Source organism: Sorex araneus, chromosome 1 (genome assembly GCF_027595985.1).
Source record: "Sorex araneus isolate mSorAra2 chromosome 1, mSorAra2.pri, whole genome shotgun sequence".
Taxonomy (NCBI): domain Eukaryota; kingdom Metazoa; phylum Chordata; class Mammalia; order Eulipotyphla; family Soricidae; genus Sorex; species Sorex araneus.
In genome coordinates, this window is record NC_073302.1 from 20,340,946 (window position 1) to 20,360,799 (window position 19,854).

Genomic DNA, 19,854 nt, shown 5'->3' on the forward strand with positions numbered 1-19,854 from the left:
AGGGTGCAGGGATCTATTAGTCCATTGCAGGGGCGGGGCTCTGATGCAATCCCAGGATCCTCTGGGAAATGTCCGCAGCTGCCTCTGGTTGTCCCCCACTGCTTACCCAGAGCCCAGATCCAAACTGGAAAATCTCCAAGAGCCCAAAAGCACAGCTACTGGGAGCCAAGGTGGGTGCGGCCTGACGCAGTGATCCTAGTTAAGATGGATGTTTAGTTGTCACAGTTTTGCAAGAGGCGTTAGTATGTTGCAGATCTAAACTCCCCCAAAGGGAAGAACAATAAGATCTGAGACTTCCAGGAGCCTGAAATCTACTGAAGTCAAGAAAATGTCCAAGATGGGACTAGAGCAATAGAACTTGGGGAGAGGGCGCTGGCTTGCCAAGCCTGTGTTGATTTCTGGCATTCCCTATGGTCCAGCACTCCCAAGAGTCATTCCTGACCATCTCTGGTGTGACCCAAAAACCAAAAAGGGAATAGAAGGTCCAATGTGGAAGACCCCCTGGCTCACGGATGTGTCCAGGCTTACTAGAGCTCATTGGGACCCATCTCCCTCGGGCTAGCCGTGGTCATCCATGTTTGCCCTGAGGACCCAGAGGGAAGGAGGGGATTCCTGCTTGAAGGGAGATTGGGGTTCTGGGGGTGTATCAATCGGGAGCTATGGGGACGAGGACTTCCGGTCACCAGGAGCACATCCCCCCCCTCACTGGGCCAGGGATGATGAACAGAAGAGTTTAACAGCGCTTCCGTGCCAGCAGTGCCCGCCTGCCAGACCCTGGCAGAAGAATTACAACATTCCCTGCCCACTCCTGTCTGTTTGCAGATCGATTATTGATTGCGTTATCTGAGGTTAACCATTTACTGATCACTCTGTTTTTTAATCCTGCACAGATGCATCAAGACCTTTCTCCTCTTAGTTTAGAGGAAGGAAAAGAAGAAGCGAAGGAGTTAATTAGACTGTAATAAAGAGGAGACTGAGAGAAAATCCCTCCCGCCCCTCATTCTTCCTAACAATCAGTGTCTGAAGAGAGGCCAAAGATAAGTACTCAGTTGAGAAACCTATCCCGAGTGCAGAATAAAAGTTAATGGAACAGTCTGTTTGACAGGAAGGTTGGTGTTTCGTAACATCAGAACAGCACCGGCCTCATCTGTGTATTTTGTTTGGCCGAGGGAAAATACAAGGATAAGGCAGAGCCAGCTAATCCTTCCACCTGAACAGCCAGAGTTACAAACTGGCAACCTGCATTCCTATGGAGTCCTAGTAATTAATTATGGGGCAAGCTGTGTTACAGCAGTGGGGACCACCCTAAACCAGCCCAGGTGAATCAACACTTGCCAAAGGAAATCCATATCTTCTAAGGCAAGACCCTATTTTGCCAAATCTTCCACCAGAACCTCTACTGCTAGGAGTCCTAAACCTTTTCAACAACAAGAAATGAGGCTGTTTTACACATAGAGATAGAATTTGAGCAATATTGGCTCTTCTGTACACAATTATCAAAGTCAAATCAATGGTTTTCTGAATGTATGCAAACTCTGAAAGCTTTCTTTCATTGGTATCTAAAATTTCAGTAAGAACTAAAAACCTTTGTGTCTAAGTGTATCCATGAAATGGTACGTGGCGTATTCGATATGCCAAAAACAGTAACAACAAGGCTCACAACGTAGACTTTAGTGGTTCCAGCTCGAGCAAATCGATGAGCAGTGGGACTACAGTGCTACAGGGCAGTTAGTGTGAATTTTCCTACCACCACCTAAGCCTGTGTCACAGGCAGAGGCTGCATAATCTATTTTGGATTGAAAATCCATGAATTTTGGCTCCCGTGAACACCCACCAAGTCTTGATCAAAACACTATGAAACCCCCACCTCTGGGCATGGCCACCCTGCAGAGGTGACCCCAGCCCCCCTAGTCATGCCCACCCCCTGCAGAGGTGACCCCAGGACCCCCCCAGGCATGCCGACCTCCCCTGCAGAGGTGACCCTGATGTCATGCTGACCCATGCAGTGTTGCTTTGCCTCTTTTGCAAGTTCATCATTTAAATCACTTTTAATGAAAATATTGTTTTTGTTTAAAACTTGATTTTATGGTTTTTTATGGAAGCCTGGTGGCCTTAGGGGCTATTCCTGGCTCTGTGTTCAGGGATCCCTCCTGGTGAGCTCAGGGGACCGGATGTGATGCTGGAGTCTACCTGGGGTCAGCCATGTGCAAGACAAGTGTCTCGAACCCTGGACTGTTCGTCCAGCCGCTGTCTGATTTTGTTCAGTTTTACTTATTTTATGCCACGTCCAGCCGTATTGGGGGCCGGTTCTGACTTCAGGTGTGGGTGTTGCTTCTCAGCAGTGCTCAGGGCACCTTGCGGTGCCGGAACTCTAACCCGGGCCTCCTGCAGGCAAAGCACGTGCCCCACCCTTTGTGGGTGTCCCCGTCCCCTGAGGGGATTTTCATCTTTGAAGGAGTCGTAGGCTCACGGGGTTACAAGAGACAATTCTCAGGTGTCCAGGTGCGTCCCTCGGCTCCCCCCGACACTGGCCTCTGGCACAACTCCTGGTCTGATGCTGAAGTGGACACAGTGGCCTTACTGAGCCGTGCCCAGGGGTCCCTGCTGCCCTGAGACCCACCCCCCCTTCCTGCCCCACTGGGCCCTGAGCTCCGGGGAGCCCCAGCGCCCTTCTGCATTTCTGTTATTTTCTGTCAGCAGAGCTGTTGGCTGTGAAGCCTCCGGCCTGCTGTTCTCACCTCCTATGTTTTCTACTGTTTTCATATTTTGTTTTTGGGGGGGTCACACCTGGCAATGTGCAGTGTTATTCCTGGCTCTGCACTCAGGAATTACCCCTGGTGGTGCTCAGGGGACCCCGAGAATACGGGATGCTGTGAATCGAACCCCGGTCTGCCGCATGCAAGGCAAACACCCTACCTGCTGTGCTATCGCTCCAGCCCCTGTTTTCTGTTTTCTAGACTGTTCCACTTCCCCTTAGTTTACCCCTTTATTCATTTGTTATAAATGTTCACTATTTTTTTTAAGGCCCCACCTGGCGATGCTCAGAGGTCACTCCTAGCTCTTTTTTTTTTTTTTTTTTTTTTGCTTTTTGGGTCACACCTGGCGATGCACAGGGGTTACTCCTGGCTCTGCACTCAGGAATTACTCCTGGCGGTGCTCAAGGGACCATATGGGATGCTGGGAATCAAACCTGGGTCGCTGCGTGCAAGGCAAGCACCCTACCCACTGTGCTATCGCTCCAGGCCCCGTAACTCCAAGTTCTATGCTGAGGAATCACTCACTTCTGGCAGTGCTCGGGGAGCCAAATGGGATACCAGGCATCGAAAGGCGGACACCCTACCCACTGTCCCATCAGGCCCCTTGTTTGTCCCTTTATATGGCGCTGAGTAGCTATCCAGGATCTCACTAGTTTGGGGTTTGAGTCCGTATCCGGTGGTGCTCACCTCAGCCAGTGCCCAGGGGTCATTCTTGGTCGTGCCGGGGAGGGCACCCAGGGCCTCTGCGTGCCAAGCACGTGCTCCCGCCTTGTGAGTGGCTGGCTCTCCCTCTCCTGGTGGCTCCTGTTAGCACACGGGGCACCCCGAGTGTGTTTTCACGCTCGGGTCTCTGGCCCTTTGAGAAGCCAAAATCACGGGCTTCTCCTGTGCTGCAGTGTGTGACTTCAGAGGGGCAGACACACGCCAGCCAGACCCTGGGGGCCTCGGGTGGGGGAACATGAGTTGGGGTGCGGGCGGGCGGAAGTCTTGGCCAGGAGCTGGAAGGGGGAGGGGGCAGGCATGTGGCTAGAAACAGCTCTGGGGGACCCCTGCAACCCCGTGTCCGGGTGTGTGTGTGTGTTGCGGGGGGGGGGCTTGGCCTCTCGCAGAACTTCCTCTCGAGGTCGGGTGGGCTTTGCCCGTCGCTCTCCTTCTCCCGGACTTGCCCCCCACACAGGGGCGCCCCGAGCTTCCTGTCTGCGACTCACTTGCTTCTTTCCGCAGCCCTTGCGGGAGTCTCGGGCTCAGAGGAGTCCAAGGGGCACGGCCGAGTGTCTGAGAAGCCCACCGGCAGCGGGGTGAGGAGCCCACCCGCCTCGCCTGCCCCCGAGACACCCCCGGCCTTCTTCCTCGCCAGGACCAGCCGAGAGTAAGTAGGACATACGGACGGTCGGTCTGTGCGGGCACTGTGGCTCATCAGGGTCCCGTGATTCGGGGCGGGAAAGTGGGTCCCCAGGAAAGGCAGGTCCTGCCGGCCACACCCTGTGTGTGGGGTTCCACGAGAGGGACTCGGGGGCCCCATCTCCAGCTGGAGGGGAATGACCCGGGGCTCCCCTGCCCCCTCCTGCTCGCACCCCGCTCTGTGTCACTGTGTTTCTCAAGCCCCTCTGTGAGCTCCCCCAGCTCATTGCTCCTCCGCCTGAGGCCATCAGCTCCTCTGGGGTCCTGAGCACAGCCCCCATCCTCGGATCCCCCCGCCCCCCCCACCTAGGCCCGGCCGGGCTGGGGGTAGTCGGCACCAGGCTCCAGCTTGGAAACCCCAACAGGCGTCTCCCTGGGGGTTGCCACGGAGACCTTCTGTCCTGGACGCTCAGGGCTCGCCACTCCCTGCCTGCCACTCCCCTGAGAGCTGCAGGGGTGCAGGCACAGAGCAAGAAGAGGGGGCCCCCCCACCGAGGGAGTGGCCAAGGAGAACCTGAGGGCCTGTGTCAGCCGGGAGGACGGACGGCCATGCCCAGCCCAGGCGCCTGGGGCCCATTGGTAGGGGTTGGGTGCTAAGAAGGGGGGAGGGGGGCACCACTGCTTCCAGCCCCCGCCCAGAGGCCATCAGGTGTGGGGCTAGCTGGAGGGAATCAAAGGATTCTACCAAATTGTTGTGTTCCTAATGAGGTCAGCCTTTCGGGGCCACCCAGCAGCCTGGCAGACAGTGGCCCACGCCTTCCGATGGGACACTCAGCGGAGTGACAGCTGAGAGCTGGGCTCTGTCCTGGGTCCCTTCCCCTCCCCCAGTCTTGGCTTCGTCTGGGGGCCCTTTAGGATGGTCTGTGACTGAGCTGTGAGGTTGGGGGGTGTCAAAGGGGGACTATATTCCTTGCCTGCAAGCAGCACAAGGGTTGGGTAGACAGACAGACAGACAAGTTCTACAGGAGCAGGGGATGGACTGGACTGACCAAGGTGATGTTATGGGGAGCCCAGAGAGAAAGGCATGGGGGCCGCGGAGGGTGGGAAGGATCCAGGCCTGGGTGTTGCTTAGGCTTCCTTCTGACAGGGGAAGGACGGGAGGCAAGGCAGAATTAAAATTTTAAAGTGCAAGGGCTGGAGCAATGGCACAGCTGGTAGGGCATTTGCCATGCACGCGGCTGACCTGGGTTCTATTTCCAGCATCCCATATGGTCCCCCGAGCACCACCAGGAGTGATTCCTGAGTGCAGAGCCAGGAGTAATCCCTGAGCATTTCCAGATGTGACCCAAAAAGCAAACAAATAAAATTAAAAAAATTTTAAAGTGGGGAGAGGGGAGGGGTTGGGAGAGGATGAGAGAGAAGAGAGTGTGAGAGAGAGGGAGAGAAGGTGAGAGAGAGGGAGAGAGGAAGGGGAGACAGACAGAGAAAAGACGGCGGTCAGCCAGGTCCTCCTCGGTGCTGCAGGAGACGCCCCGACAGCCCCTGAGTAAGTGACCGCTGGCCAGGATGGCAGAGTCTGTTGGGGTGCAGGGGGCTGGTGCCCAGGGCTCAAGCAAGGCCCTTCCCACTGCCGTCGCTCCAGTCCCCTCCATGTTGTTTCTCCTCCTGGACTCCTGCCTCTTCTGGCCTTGATCTTCACTTCAGAAACACACACACACACACACACACACATATGCAAACACATGCATGCACACATGCACGCACATATGAATGCACACACACATGCATGCATTACACATGCACACATGGATGCATGCACACACATATACGTGCACAGAAATGCACAAATAGATGCGTGCATGCACGCACATAACATGCACACACATGCACGCACACACAGATGCACGCACGCGTGCGCGCACACACACACACACACACAACACACATTTCCCCAACTCCTCCCCTCAGAGCCACTTCTCTGCGTTCTCCTCCTTCAGCCCATCCTCCTCACCACCCCGTGGAATGACGAGCTTGGGCTGGAGTGATAGTCCAGTGGCCACAGGGCGCTGGCCTTGCATGAGGTGACCTGGGTTCGATCCCCAGCACCCCATAAGGTCCCGAGTTCTAATAAGCCCTGAGCACTGCCAGGAGTGGCTCCAAATATAAAGAGAAGAAAAAAGGGAGACACGGAGTGCCACGAGTAGCCTGAGGGAGACCGTTTCTAGGGTGGGGGAAGCCTCGGACCCAGCCCCTTCTCGGGGCAAGAGGCCTTGCCATGGCTGACACGTTCTGCGGGTGTCAAGAGAAGAGGGACCCCAAGGGGCAGCCCCAGCCCCGGCCCCTGGGCACAGAGAGATCCCGGCTCTGGCTAGCGCTGATGCCCGGGGGCTGGGCGGGGGAATGGGGGCCTCAGGGCGGTCGGAAGAGGCCTTGGGGTGGCCCCCGGGGCAGGTCGTGGGAACCATCCTGCTGTTCTGGAGGTGAGGGTCCCTCACATTTGGCCCCTGTGGGGCATCAGGACGCTTCACGGAGAGACGGTGCCCGGGGCTGAGGCCCGAGTGCTCCCTGGCTCCCCCCATCGTCCCCGGCCCTGGCAGATGCCACAATGCTCAGAGCACCCACCCCAGGCCCTTCCCCATCGCCTGCAGCCTGGGGGCCGGATTCACATGGCACACAGGATTTGCACCCACTCCTCTGAGTGACCTGGCTCTGGGCTCTGACACGAGAGATGGCCCGGATCCCGCCCAGCAGGAAGAGAGGGTCACCAAATCCCTCTGGCTACTCAGCTGGCTTAGATGCCTCTTCAGGAAGCCTTCCCAGACTCCCCTGCCACAGAAGAAGGGACTGTTTCTCACCCCAAAGGACATGGTGCATCCTGGATCCATCCCAGCCCAGGGCTGGGCCTCCCCAGCCTCGTCCATCTGGCGGCCAGCGAGGGCTCAGCTCAGCCAGGCCGGCCTCGGGCCTCGCGGGAGTGACACACGACTGCCTGCTCAGAGGAGACGCTTTATTGACAACTTGGAGGAAAGAGCCACGAAGGTGCCACCGAGTCGCCAGGCTCTAAGCCTGTGCTGCTTCCTCGAGTTTCTTCTTCCTCTCCTCCTCGTGCTGCTGCTCCAGGGACCCACACAGGCTCTGGGGGACAAAGGGGGTGGGGAGTGCGATGAAGGGGGTCCCTGACCCCGCCTGAGCCTTAGTTTACTGACCCCCTAGAGGACCCAAGGGCCTGGGGTGTGGCTCTGGGCAGAGCCTGCCTGACAGGGGGCAGCTGAACATTCAGTCCTTGGAAGCCCATCAGCATCACCACGTGACGCCCCCCGCCGCCAAGGTGGCCCCCATGCCGCGCCCTGACTGCAGGCCACGGGAGCACCACAGCCAAAGCTACAATCCCAATGTGGCAACCAGGAAGACGATGGGGAAGGCAGGCGGCAGAGAGAAAGTGTGGGGTGCGGACCCTGGGAAAGATGAGCCCCAGTGCTCACGGCCTGCCCAGCCCTCACCTGGGTCTCCAGGCTCCCACACCCCTCACCACTATGCCCCTGCCAGGCATGGGAGTGGGGTCAGCTGTGCCTGTAGCCTGTCCAGACGCCCCCTGCTGGTGGATGGGGTGAAGGCCTGCACACCTGGGACCTAAGGCCCCACCCTGGGCCCCTAAGCCCTTCCCCAGGGTCCCTGGAAGCTGGAGGTAGGGTGGGTGTCCCCCCACTCCCTGGTGGTCCGGCAGTGTGACCTTCCTGTGCTGAGAGCCACACAGTGTCACATCAGACGCAAAACAGCACCGCCAGCCCTTGAGCTCTGGGAGTCGATGTATTTTCCCACACGGGGTGAGTGGGCGGTGCCGCGCGGGGATCTCAAGCCGGCTATGGAGACAACCCAAGTGTCGAGCAACACAGGAGTGGGTCTGAAGCCACGGCCCAGGGGCAGGAGGGAGAGGACGGCTGGGAGGGCACCTGCCTCCCACCCCCAGCACCCCATGTGGTCCCTGAGCACCAGCAGGAGTGATCCCTGGGCACAGAACCAGGAGTCAGCCCTGAGCACTGCAAGGTGAAGAGGAACCCAGAGAGCTGGCAGCCATGTGCGTGGGCCAGAGAGACCATCAGATTAGGAGATACAAGTCAGAGGGGGAAGGTCGAGTTGCAGATGATTTTGCCCATCTGGGAGCTGGAGAGGCACGGTACCAGGGAATGGCGGTATTGAGTAATGTGGAGGATAGACAGTAGTCTGGAATCACAGGAGTGAGATTCGGGAGGTGGGATTCCGGGGATAGGAAAGAGTGGGCAGCAAAAGGCAAACAGGAGGTGAGTGGGGAGATGGGTGAGGAATCTTGACGTTGGTTACAATCATGTTACTGCTTCTGGTGTTGACGTACGAAATTGCACACTTCTATAGGTCAGTGCCATAGGCACTAACATGATTGGAACCATGTTACCTCAACACTAAAAATCATGATGTAAAAAGTAAAATATCTGAGAGAATATTTTGTTGTTGTTTGGGCCACAGCTGGCGAGGCTCAGGGCTGACTCCGGGCCCTGCACGTGGGAATGACTTCTGGGGTTCCTTGGGGGGCCTATAGGATGCCGGGGTTGAACCCTGGTGGGCTCTATGCAAGGCAAACGCCCTCCCCTCTGTGCTAAGGCTCCACCCCCTGGGACAATACTAAGCAGATGATTTTATCAGCGATTCTGGGAGCAGATCAGGGCTGGGACTTGGTGAAGGTTGGGCCACAGGGGAAGACCTTTCACTCAGGGCAGAAGCCTGGGGTGTGGCCAGGGGGAACAAAATTCCCACGCGTGTCTCCCCCGATTCCTCCCGTCACTGTGGCCATGCCGTCTTTCCTGCCGGTCTCTGCTCTTCCACCCCATGCCGGCTTCTCCCCACTCGCACAGCTGCTCCTGACGGCCCGGTGACCCGACGAGAGGCCAGTGGTCCAGCTGAGGCCAGGAGCGCGCCCTCCCTGGGCCCCTGAGGCTGCCTCCCGCCCTCACCTTTGTCTCGTCGGTGGTGATGATTTCTGATACCTCCAGGCCCAGGCACTTGAGGGCCCCGTGGAACTCGCTCATCTGCTCAGGGGTCACTTGGGAAGTGTTGGCTGCGGAAGGAGCAGGGGTTCTGGTGGGGTGGGGGGGCAGGGGGAACCAGGAGATCCCGGAGAAACAGAGGGGGCAGTCCTCCAGTCATGGCCCCGGGGAGGGGGCCGTGTAGGGGATTCCTACCGTAGAGAGACAGCCCCATCTTCTCCTTGTCTTCTGGGTGGTAAGCAAACATGTAGAGTGCGGGATCCTTGGTGGGTACCACGTAGGCAGAGTACTGGACCCCGTGAACTGGGGTGTGGAGGGGAGACAGACTCTGGGTGAGACGGGGCTGACAAGGGGGCTGGGGTTCCCACATCACACACCGGGCAGCCTGAGCGCCTGGGGTGCAGAGCAGATGTGGGGAGGCCAGGAGCCCAGGGGGAAGGGGGAGGAGGGTTGCCTATTCCTGTTCCTAGGAACACAGGGCACTTTCCATGGGTGAGACCTTGAACTTCCGGTCGACAGCGCCTGGAACCAGGATCCTTCTCCCCTTTTCACAGATGGGGGAAGCGAGACCCCGAAAGTGCCTTCCCGTGTCAGGCCGCTGTGCGCCTGGTTCCACGAGCTGCCGTGGCCTGGGTCACCACACCATTGCCCTTCTTTTTTTTTTTTTTTGGATCATCCTAGCAATGCTCAGGGGTTGCTCCTTGCTCTGCACTCAGGAATTACTCCTGGCGGTGCACAGGGGATCATATGGGATGCTGGGAATCGAGTCGGGTTTGCCGGGTGCAAAGCAAACGTCCTAACTGCTTGCTATCACTCCAGCCCCTACCGTTGCCCTTCTGACTGCCCAGATAATAAAGGAAGGTCAAGAGTCAGGCAGACCTGGAGCCTGCCTTGGGTCTGCAGCCTCATTTTAGCCTGTGTGACCTCAAGGGAGTACCTAGACCTCTCTGGTTCTTCGTTTCCTCATCGGGTCGCTGGAGGGTTGTTTGTGAGTATCAAGGGGAGCCCTTGCAGACAGGCCAGGAGTTGGAACACAGCGGGAGTTGAGGTCCTGTCACAGTGCTGTCCCCCTGTCCCCTGGTCCCTAGAACCCAAGCCACCCCACAACACCTTTCTTCCTACCCTTCTGCACCCCGGCCCCCTTCTAGGCTAGTCAGACCCACGAATGCAGCCCTCACCTTTTCTGATCAAGGTCCCGTTTTCCCGCTGGATGTCCAGGTGGCTGGAGTTGTGGAGGCACTTGTCCTCGCTGGCATCGTGGGAGGAGAGACAGTGGGAGGGGAGCAGGAGAATGGGCAGGAGAAGAGGGTGGTCACCGAGTGCTCATGGCAAGCGGGGGTGGGGGGAGCGAGGGGCTGGCGGGCGGGCAGCAGAGGCAAGGGCTAGGCGGCAGGCGGGCTCTCACTAGGTTATGTATTCTCGGAAGTAGACGACGTTCTCCGTCTGGTTCGGGGTGAAGTACATAACAGACGAGGGGACCTTCTTGGCCCATTTAATATACTCGGGGTGGCGGAATGCGGAGGCAATGTAGAACCACTTGCCAGCGATCTGGAGGTGGGGGGCATTGGGGAGTTGTTTAGGGGGCTTCTTGTAAAGTAGGCAAGTAGGGGACTCCAAGTGTGGAGTGGAGTGGAGTGGATCCGGGTGTTCGATCTGAAGATCAGACATCACTGCCACTTCTACCCAGAAAACCCCTCTGAACTCAATTTGGCCCCTATCCCGGCCCCCGGAAGGATCTTGCAAGGGCATCAGACTTTGCACGGAAACGGGCAGCACCCTGGCTCCAGGACCGAGGATGGGGCCTGAGCACAAGGTATGATGGGGGCAAAGCCCAGTGGCCAGGTCAACACTCACCAATTCCAGAGAAGCGTTGGTGAGGGGCGTCCCTGTCATGTTGGCACACTCCGGGCTCTCGGCGGCCACCAGAGGAAGGAGGCTGAGAACTGCGAGGGCCCAAAGCAGCGCCATGTCGGGATGCAGAGGAAGCCGGAGTCCCACGGAGTCCCAGGGAGCAGGTGGCTGAAGGGTGCAGGGACCTTTTAGTCCACTGCAGGGGCGGGGCTCTGATGCAATCCCAGGAGCCTCTGGGAAATGTCCGCAGCTGCCTTCAGCTGTCCCCCACTGCTTACCCAGAGCCCATATCCAAACTGGAAAATCTCCAAGAGCCCAAAGGCACAGCTACTGGGAGCCAAGGTGGGTGAGGACCAGATGGCAGTGATCCTAGTTAAGATGGATGTTTAGTTGTTACAGTTTTGCAAGAGGAGTTAGTATCTTGCAGATCTAAAGGCCTTCAAAGGGAAGAACAATAAGATCTGAGACTTCCAGAAGCCTGAAATCTACTGAAGTCAAGACAATGTCCAAGATGGGGCTAGAACATAGAACAGCGGGGAGAGGGCCCTGGCTTGCCAAACCTGTGTTGATTTCTGGTATCCCCTATGGTCCAGCACTGCCAGGAGTCATTCCAGAGCATCTCTGGTGTGACCCAAAAATAAAAAGGGAATTGAAGTTCCAATGTGGAAGACCCACTGGCTCACAGATGTGTCCAGCCTTACTAGAGCTCATGGGGACCCATCTCCCTCGGGCTAGCCCTGAAGACCCAGAGGGAAGGAGGGGATTCCTGCTTGAAGGGAGAGTGGGATTTGGGGGTGTATCAATCGGGGAGCTATGGGGACGAGGACTTCCGGTCACCAGGAGCACATCCCCCCTCACTGGGCCAGGGATGCTGAACAGAAGAGTTTAACAGCACTTTCGTGCCAGCAGTGCCCGCCTGCCAGACCCTGGCAGAAGAATTACAACACTCCCTGCCCACTCCTGTCTGTTTGCAGATTGATTATTGATTGCGCTATCTGAGGTTAACCATTTACTGATTACTCTTTGTTTTAACCCTGCACAGATGCATCAAGACCTTTCCGCTCTGAGTTCAAAGGCTATGCCAGTCTGTTCGTGCTGTGCTGTCTGTCTCCCACACATGCTAAGATTTGTTTAACCACATGATCAGAGCTAGTGACGATGTCATTTCTGGCCCTCGTGCGCTCTGGGTTCAGCTTTTGAAGGCGTCTCCTCTGGACCCATCTGGGTATACAATCCTGTTGCCCTTGAAGGTCTCTGACTGACATTTGCTGCTTCCTGGGTCAAATGGGTTGAATCACAACACGATGATTGCTAAACGCTCTGCGAGTGTGGTGGGGGTGGGGTAAAAATCAAGAGGACTTCAGGCTCTGGGGAAGAATTATTACTGGCTACCCTTGCGGGACACTTTAAGTTGGAGGCGGTGGGACAAATATAGTCTTTGTTTCTTAGTGGTTGGAGATCCCGTGCGGGAAGGGAGATGCGTGCTGAAAGTAGACTAGAAACTGAACACATGGCCACTCAATACCATTTTCGCAAACCACAACACCCAAAAGAAGAGAGAGAACAAAATGGAATACCCTGGCACAGAGGCAGAGTAGGGTGTCGGGGATCGGGGAGGACGGAATTGGAGGGTGGGAGGGATACTGGGTTCATTGGTGGTGCAGAATGGACAGTGGTGGAGGGATGGGTTCTCTAACATTGTATGAGGGAAACACAAGCACGAAAATGGGTAAATTTGTAACTGTATCCTCATGGTGATTCATTAATTAAAAAAATATGTAAATTAAAAAAAAAGGGGCCCACAGACCAGGGCATCTTTGTACATTGCTGTGCAGTATGGCGGCACCTTTGCTTCCCTGCTGTAGAACCATTCCAATAAGCAGGGGGACCACAAGAAGAGGAGGAGGTGTCAGAGGAAGGAAAGGAAGAAGTGAAGGAGTTAATTAGACTGTAATGTAGAGGAGAGTGAGAGAAAATCCCTCCCTCCCCTGATTCCTCCTCACAATCAGTGTCCAAAGAGAGGCCAAAGATAAGTACTAAGTTAAGAAAACTTATCCCGAGTGCAGAATAAAACTTAATGGAAAAGTCTGGTAGACAGGAGGGTTGGTGTTTTCGTAACATCAAAACAGCACCGGCCTCATCTGGGTAATTTTATTTGGCGGAGGAAAAATACAAGGATAAGGCAGAGCCACCTAATCCTTCCACCTGAAAGGCCAATGTTGCAACATATGTTGCAGTAAGGTTTGGTTAGACAGTCTGAGGCATTTAAGATATGCACGCGACAGAAATACATTTTCTGGGAGGGTCACATAACTGTCTCTGGAGTTGTGCTGAGTCGTGTGTACAGGAGAGCAGCCTGTTCAGCCCCCTTTTATTAACTAGCTTGATGTTCTAACCAATGATATTCAGCTACATAGGCAGAATATGCAAATTACCTTAGTCAATGGAAACAGTATCAAAGTCAGTTACATAACCGGAAGTATAGTCCGTTAAAGTAACAGTAACAGAAAAACAAGTTGACATCCAAGCCTACCTAGGCCTGAGATTATGGGATGTTGTACACCAACATTTCCTTCTTTTTTGTTTAAAATGACCAGTAATAAACAATACAAACATTTTCACAAATCTTTCCAGTAATACCCCAAGAAAATCTTAAGAAAATCTAACCTTATTCTACAGAAATTGTTTTTCATTTTACAATACAGAGTTTACATATAGAGAGCTTACACACATTAAGTAATATTCCAGTTCCAGTCCTGGTTCAGAGACATTTGTCAACGAAGACCAATAAGTCTCTAAACAAAAGCAATACTTTCATGCCATTTCTGGATGAACTTCACAGTACGGGTTTTTCCACAATCAGCAACTGCTGAAGCACTCCCATTATCAGATTCTTCTCTCATACACAAAGAAAAATCACCGGCATCCATAAGTAAAATTAGAAACTTCCTCCTTCTCAAACTTCATAGATGTCCAATAAAATAAACATGGAATATTCTCCAATCTTATATAATAAATCTGTTATCTCTTAAAACTTACCTTTTGAACTAAACCAGTACCTTTTGAACCTATTTTTATAAACAATTATTTCAATTCTCTTTTTAACTACTTAATATAATTCAGGTCACTGTCCCTGTCACTGTCATCCCATTGCTCATCGATTTGCTCAAGCGGGCACCAGTAATGTCTCTCATTGTGAGACTTATTGTTACTGGTTTTGGCATATCGAATACGTCACGGGTAGCTTGTCAGGCTCTGCCGAGGGGGTGAGACATTCTCGGTAGCTTGCAGGGCTCTCCGAGAGGGGCGGAGGAATCGAACATGGGTCGGCCGCATGAAAGGCAAATGCCCTACCGCTGTGCTATCAATCCAGCCCATAATGCAGGTATAAACAAAACTTACAATATAAATATTTAGAGATAAAAATGTACTAACATGATAAAAACTTGTATCATTTTTACAAAGCATGAGGAAAACATCTTTTTAATTAATTTTAATAGTTCTTATACTTTATATATTTTAAATCATGAACTTTTTATACCAATCTTTAACAGTTTTCACCTTGGTTTCATGCTCTAATTTTACAAATCTTAATAAGCCCCCCCAAACACTCAAACTTTTAAAAAGTTTTGGAGCACATGTTTCTAACCTTTGTGATGGGGTTGTTTGCCCAGTTACAAGGATTTCCACTTCTGATTTCAATGACTTCAACATTTAAATCACTCAACATAGACAGACATACAGAAAGACAACAAAATCACATGCATGTGCATTCATACATACTTGATCGATCGATCTGACCCTCCAAGTACCATGGAAGGAAAACTGATGGACAGAGAAGGAAGGGCAGTCCCCAGGGTAAAAATTCCCTGTCGGCCGACTGGGATTATCCCCCATTTCTCAGTCCAACTAGCCTGTCTCCTGCATGTTAAAATTGGGTCAAAAGAGAAGCGCGTCTGTTTTTATAAAGCCAACAAAATTTTATGAAAAAGGAATCCATACTGCAGTTTTTTCATTTGTTCTCCCTTATTCACTGAGAAGCTTCAGTCATTTTGTAGGACACCAAAAGTGGTTTCTGTTTGCTGAAATAAAAGTAAAACCTCATCCCCACCTTTCCACCTGGCCTGGCATCCAACTTCCAGAGACTGGGACACTATAAAGGACCTTACGTCTCTGATTAATTTTATCTAAATCATTTTTAATTCTATTAGAACTCATTTCTTCTGAACTATGCTGAATTTCCCAATGTTTTTCTGCCAATGTCATTTCATCAGAGCAATTCAAAAAATTCAAGGTGAACAGTGCTCTGGATAGTTGCTGTCTAGGAGAATCCGTATATATCCCCCCTTTTTGTCTAAGTAACATATCTTTAAACAAACGATTTGCTTGTTCAATAATGACTTGTCCTGTACTGTTATATGGAATTCCCGTAATATGATTATACCATAAGCAGAGAAAAAACCACGCATCTTTGCAGAGGTATAAGCAAGTGCATTATCAGTCTTCATTGTCTTAGGAACACCCATAATAGTAAATGCTTCCAACAAATGAGTAATCACAGCTCCTGATTTTTCCGAAGATAGCGCAGAAGCCCATCGAAAATGTGAATAGGTATCAATTGATTGATGAACATATTTTTGTTTACCAAAAGCTGGGACAATAGTTACATCCATTTGCCAAATTTCATTTGCCTTTATACCTCGAGGATTAGCTCCCAAAGGCAAATGAGGCATATTGATTGCTTGACAAGTAGGTCATTGCCTAATAATGTCTTTAGCTTGCCTCCAAGTAAGGGCATGTTTGATTTTCAACGCACGAGCATTTTGATAATGTAAGGCATGAGATTTTTCTGCATTTATTGCTAAAGCAACCAACTTATCAGCTCGATCATTTCCCTGAACTAATGGACCAGGAAGACCCGTATGCGCTCGCATATGAACAATGTATAAAGGATGTTTGCGGTCTCTCAAAACTTGCTGCAAATTTTTAAATAAAGAAATAAGCTCAGAGTCACACAAAGGCAAAGCAACAGTAAATATATGAATGACAGTCCAAGCTTCACAGTGAGAGTCTGCTACAATATTTATTGGTTCAGAATAATTTTGTAAAAGAGAAATAATTGCAAGCAATTCATTCTTCTGAACTAATCTATATGGACTTTGTAAAACCTTGTCATTTTGCACATCAGTATAAGCAGCCTTTCCTTCTTTACTAGCATCTGTGAAGAATGTAACAGCGGACTCAATAGGTTCAGCTTTTATAATGTTAGGCCAAATCCAATTAGTAAATTTAAGAAATTGAAATGTCTTTTGCTTTGGAAAGTTGTTATGAATTTTTCCCAGATAATCAGTGCAAGCAGTTTGCCAATCTTCATCAATTCCCATAGTGCTTGAATTTGCTCTTTAGTCAGTAGTACAATAATTTCAGTAGGATCACTCCGTATTAATTGTCTAGTTCTTCTTCTTCCTTTAAAAATTACTTGAGGGGCTGGAGCAATAGCACAGCGGGTAGGGCGTTTGCCTTGCACGCGGCCGACTCGGGTTCGAATCCCAGCATCCCATATGGTCCCCTAGCACTGCCAGGGATAATTCCTGAGTGAAAAGCCAGGAGTAACCCCTGTGCATCGCCAGGTGTGACCCAAAAAGCAAAAAAAAAAATTACTTGATATATTTTATTTACATAAGCAACCAATGTTTTACTAGACTTGTTATGTAAAAAACTCCATTCCACAATATTAGTTCCTTGCACCAAAATCCCAGTAGGAGAATGTGAAGTATGCAACACTATCAGATTTAAACTTTCTGGAGAGTCAATTTTATCCAGCTGAGCCTTATTAACAATTTCTTCAATTTTTTATAATTCTTTTACAGCTTCTGGGCTAAGCTGCCTTGGACTATTTAAAGATGGATCACCTTCCAATGTGTGAAACAAATTTTGTACGGCATAAGTTGGAATACCCAAGGAAGGTCGTAGCCAATTTATATTTCCTAATAGTTTTTAAAATTCATTTAAAGTTTTTGATTTATCTCTCTGAATTTGGACCTTTTGAGGAGTAATTCTATTCTCCCATATTATTTGTCCCCTAAATTCCCAAGAAACCTGACATTGAATTTTGTCCTGTGCAATTTTTAAACTCCATGACTCTTGTTCATAAGTTACAGCTTCATAAACTTTTTGCAAATTTATATGAGGTGGAGCAGTAATAAGAATATCATCCATGGACCACTAATGTTACGAGGTACGAGCTTGCAGCAACGGGACGCTCGGGTGATCTCGGGATGGGGGCGGTACTTGCCCCCCCCTCCTGCTCTCCACCAAGATGTAACCCCGGCAGCCACATGTGTGCGGCCTCTCTGCTGCTGAACGAGCATGATGCCAGAGGCCATCTAAACTACTTTTGGTACCAGCAGCTTCTTGCAGAAATGTCTCTAGACTGGGAACTACGCCGTGGCCCCATGCCACCCCAGGAGGGGAAAGGTTTTTCTCTCTCCCCTTTTCTTTGCCGGGGCACGGCTTGGCAACCGCCATCTGATGAGGACCACTAATGGTAGGTACGAGCTTGCAATGATGCAATTTCTGTCAGAAATTTCCCTGGACTTAGCTACTAAAATACTAAAATACAGAAATCAAAAACCGTAATAGCGGCCGTGCAACCTCATATCTCTTCATTCTCAGCAACGGAAATTATCAAATGCTTCATTTTCAGCAGGCCTGATTCTGGCGGGGCGGGGGGGGGGGGAATCCAAACAATAATAGTGAGTTTTTGTTGAAATATTGAATGTAACCAAAGTGAAGAGAAAATAAAGTGAAATGTATCAGCTACACAGAAAGGGGGTGGTGGTAGGGGGGTGTGTGGGAGGTATACTGTTTTTTTTTTTTGGTTTTTTTCTTGTGGTGGAATATGAGCACTGGTGAAGGGATGGTTGTTCGAGCATTGTATAACTGAGACTTAAGCCTGAAAGCTTTGTAACTTTCCACATGGTGATTCAATAATAATAATAATAAAAGAATATCATCCATGTAGTGAATAATTTTGACTTTATGGTACTGTGCCTTAATTATATCCAATAATTGATTAACAAAATATTGACACATTGTGGACGTATTCATCATCCCTTGAGGCAAAACAGTCCAGTGATATCTTTTAGCAGGAGTTTCACTATTTAAGGATTGCACAGTAAAGGCAAATTTTTCTCTATCCTCTTCTCTCAAAGGGATGGTATAGAATCAACCCTTTAGATCAATTATAATAATATTCCATTGTTTTGGAATAGTGGCCAAATTAGGCAAGCCCTTTTGCAAAGGGCCCATTGGTTCCATGCAGTCATTAACTTTTCTTAAATCACTTAACATTCGCCATTTACCAGTCTTTTTCTTGATAACAAACACTGGTGAATTCCAGGGACTACAGCTGAAAACAATATGTCCCAATTCAAACTGTTCTGTAACTAATTCATTTAAAGTCTTAAGTTTTTCTTGGGGCTGGAGTGATAGCACAGTGGTAGGGTGTTTGCCTTGCACGTGGCTGACCCAGGTTCGATTCCCAGCATCCCATATGGTTCCCCAGCACTGCCAGGAGTAATCCCTGAGTGTAGAGCCAGGAGTAACCCCTCTGTATCGCTGGGTGTGACCCAAAAAGCAAAAAAAAAAAAAAATTAAAAAAAAAATAAAGCCTTAAGTTTTTTCTTTTGTTAAGGGCCACTGCTCAACCCAAACAGGCTGAACCTTTTTCCAGGCTATTGGGAGAGCTGTTCTTTGAGCAGCGGCCCAAATTAAAAAGGCGATTGCTGAGACACCTCTTTTTCTTTAATATATTTCACACGAAGTTTTTGCAACAAATCTCATCCCCGTAGGGTAATAGCTATTGGAGCAATATATGGCTGGATGACTGCCGTGTCTCCATCAGGATCACTACAATGAAGAGGTTGCACACTCTGTTCAACATTTGTGATCACACCCATACCAGAAAAAGTAACGTCCACACAACGCTTTTGCCAAACGATAGGCCAATAATGAGAGGTGACAACAGTAACATCAGCACCTGAATCTAACACACACTCCAGTTTTGTTCCATCCACAAAGGTCATAACCAAAGTAGGCTCATCATCATTAATCTTTTTGGCCCAAAATATATTTGCATTAGTGCTTCCAAAATCAACTTTTCATGTCATGCCTATATTTTTTCCTTGTATTCATGTCAGCAAAAGCAGTTGAGCAATACGTTCCCTTTTTAATATTCTAATATCCGCTTGAACAGTGACTATAATTGAGATTTCATTCACAAAATCACTGTGAATGAGTCCCACTTTTACATTAACACCTCGCAGTCATACTACTTCTCCCTAAGATCAATCCTGCTGTTCCTTTTGGAAGGGGGCCATGAACATTAGTTGGAATTTTGTAAATTTTATTAGGAGTCAGAAACAAATCCTGAAATATCAGCAGCTACACTTCCCTCTGTTGCTCTCACAAGGTCCATATCAGACAGTTTCTTACTAATGCTCTTGGGTTTATTGATTATTATGCTAGGGGATGAAAGACTCTTTCATTTAATTTGAGGTGTTTTTAAGATTTCCAGCATTGTTGAAGGGGAGACTGTTTCTAGGGTGGGAGGAACCTCGTCCCAGGCCCTTCTCTGGGCAAGAGGCTTTTCCATGGCTTGACACGTTCTGCAGGTGTCAGGAGAAGAAGAGGGACCCTAAGGGACAGCCCCAGACTCTGGTGTCAGTGCCTGGGCACAGAGAGATCCCGGCTCTGGGCAGCGCTGACACCATGGGGGCTGGACGGGGGGTGATGGTGGCCTCAGGGGGGTCGGAAGAGGCCTTGGGATGGCCCCCGGGGCTGGTCCTGGGAACCATCCTGCTGTCCTGGAGGTGAGGGTCCCTCAC

The 19,854-nt window shown here is 50.8% G+C and overlaps 1 protein-coding gene across 1 annotated transcript; it reads right to left on the minus strand.

The window, feature by feature from the left end:
- Positions 1-7,102: 7,102 nt before the first annotated feature.
- LOC101538310 (alpha-1-acid glycoprotein 1-like) lies at positions 7,103-11,116 on the minus strand. The gene is made up of 6 exons (XM_004621140.2): positions 10,970-11,116; positions 10,521-10,663; positions 10,294-10,364; positions 9,311-9,418; positions 9,083-9,186; positions 7,103-7,232 (listed from the first exon to the last, which is right to left on the minus strand). Exons 1-6 carry the CDS (start codon positions 11,081-11,083, stop codon positions 7,158-7,160), a joined length of 615 nt encoding a protein of 204 aa, XP_004621197.2. The 5' UTR covers positions 11,084-11,116; the 3' UTR covers positions 7,103-7,157.
- Between the last annotated feature and the right edge of the window lie 8,738 nt (positions 11,117-19,854).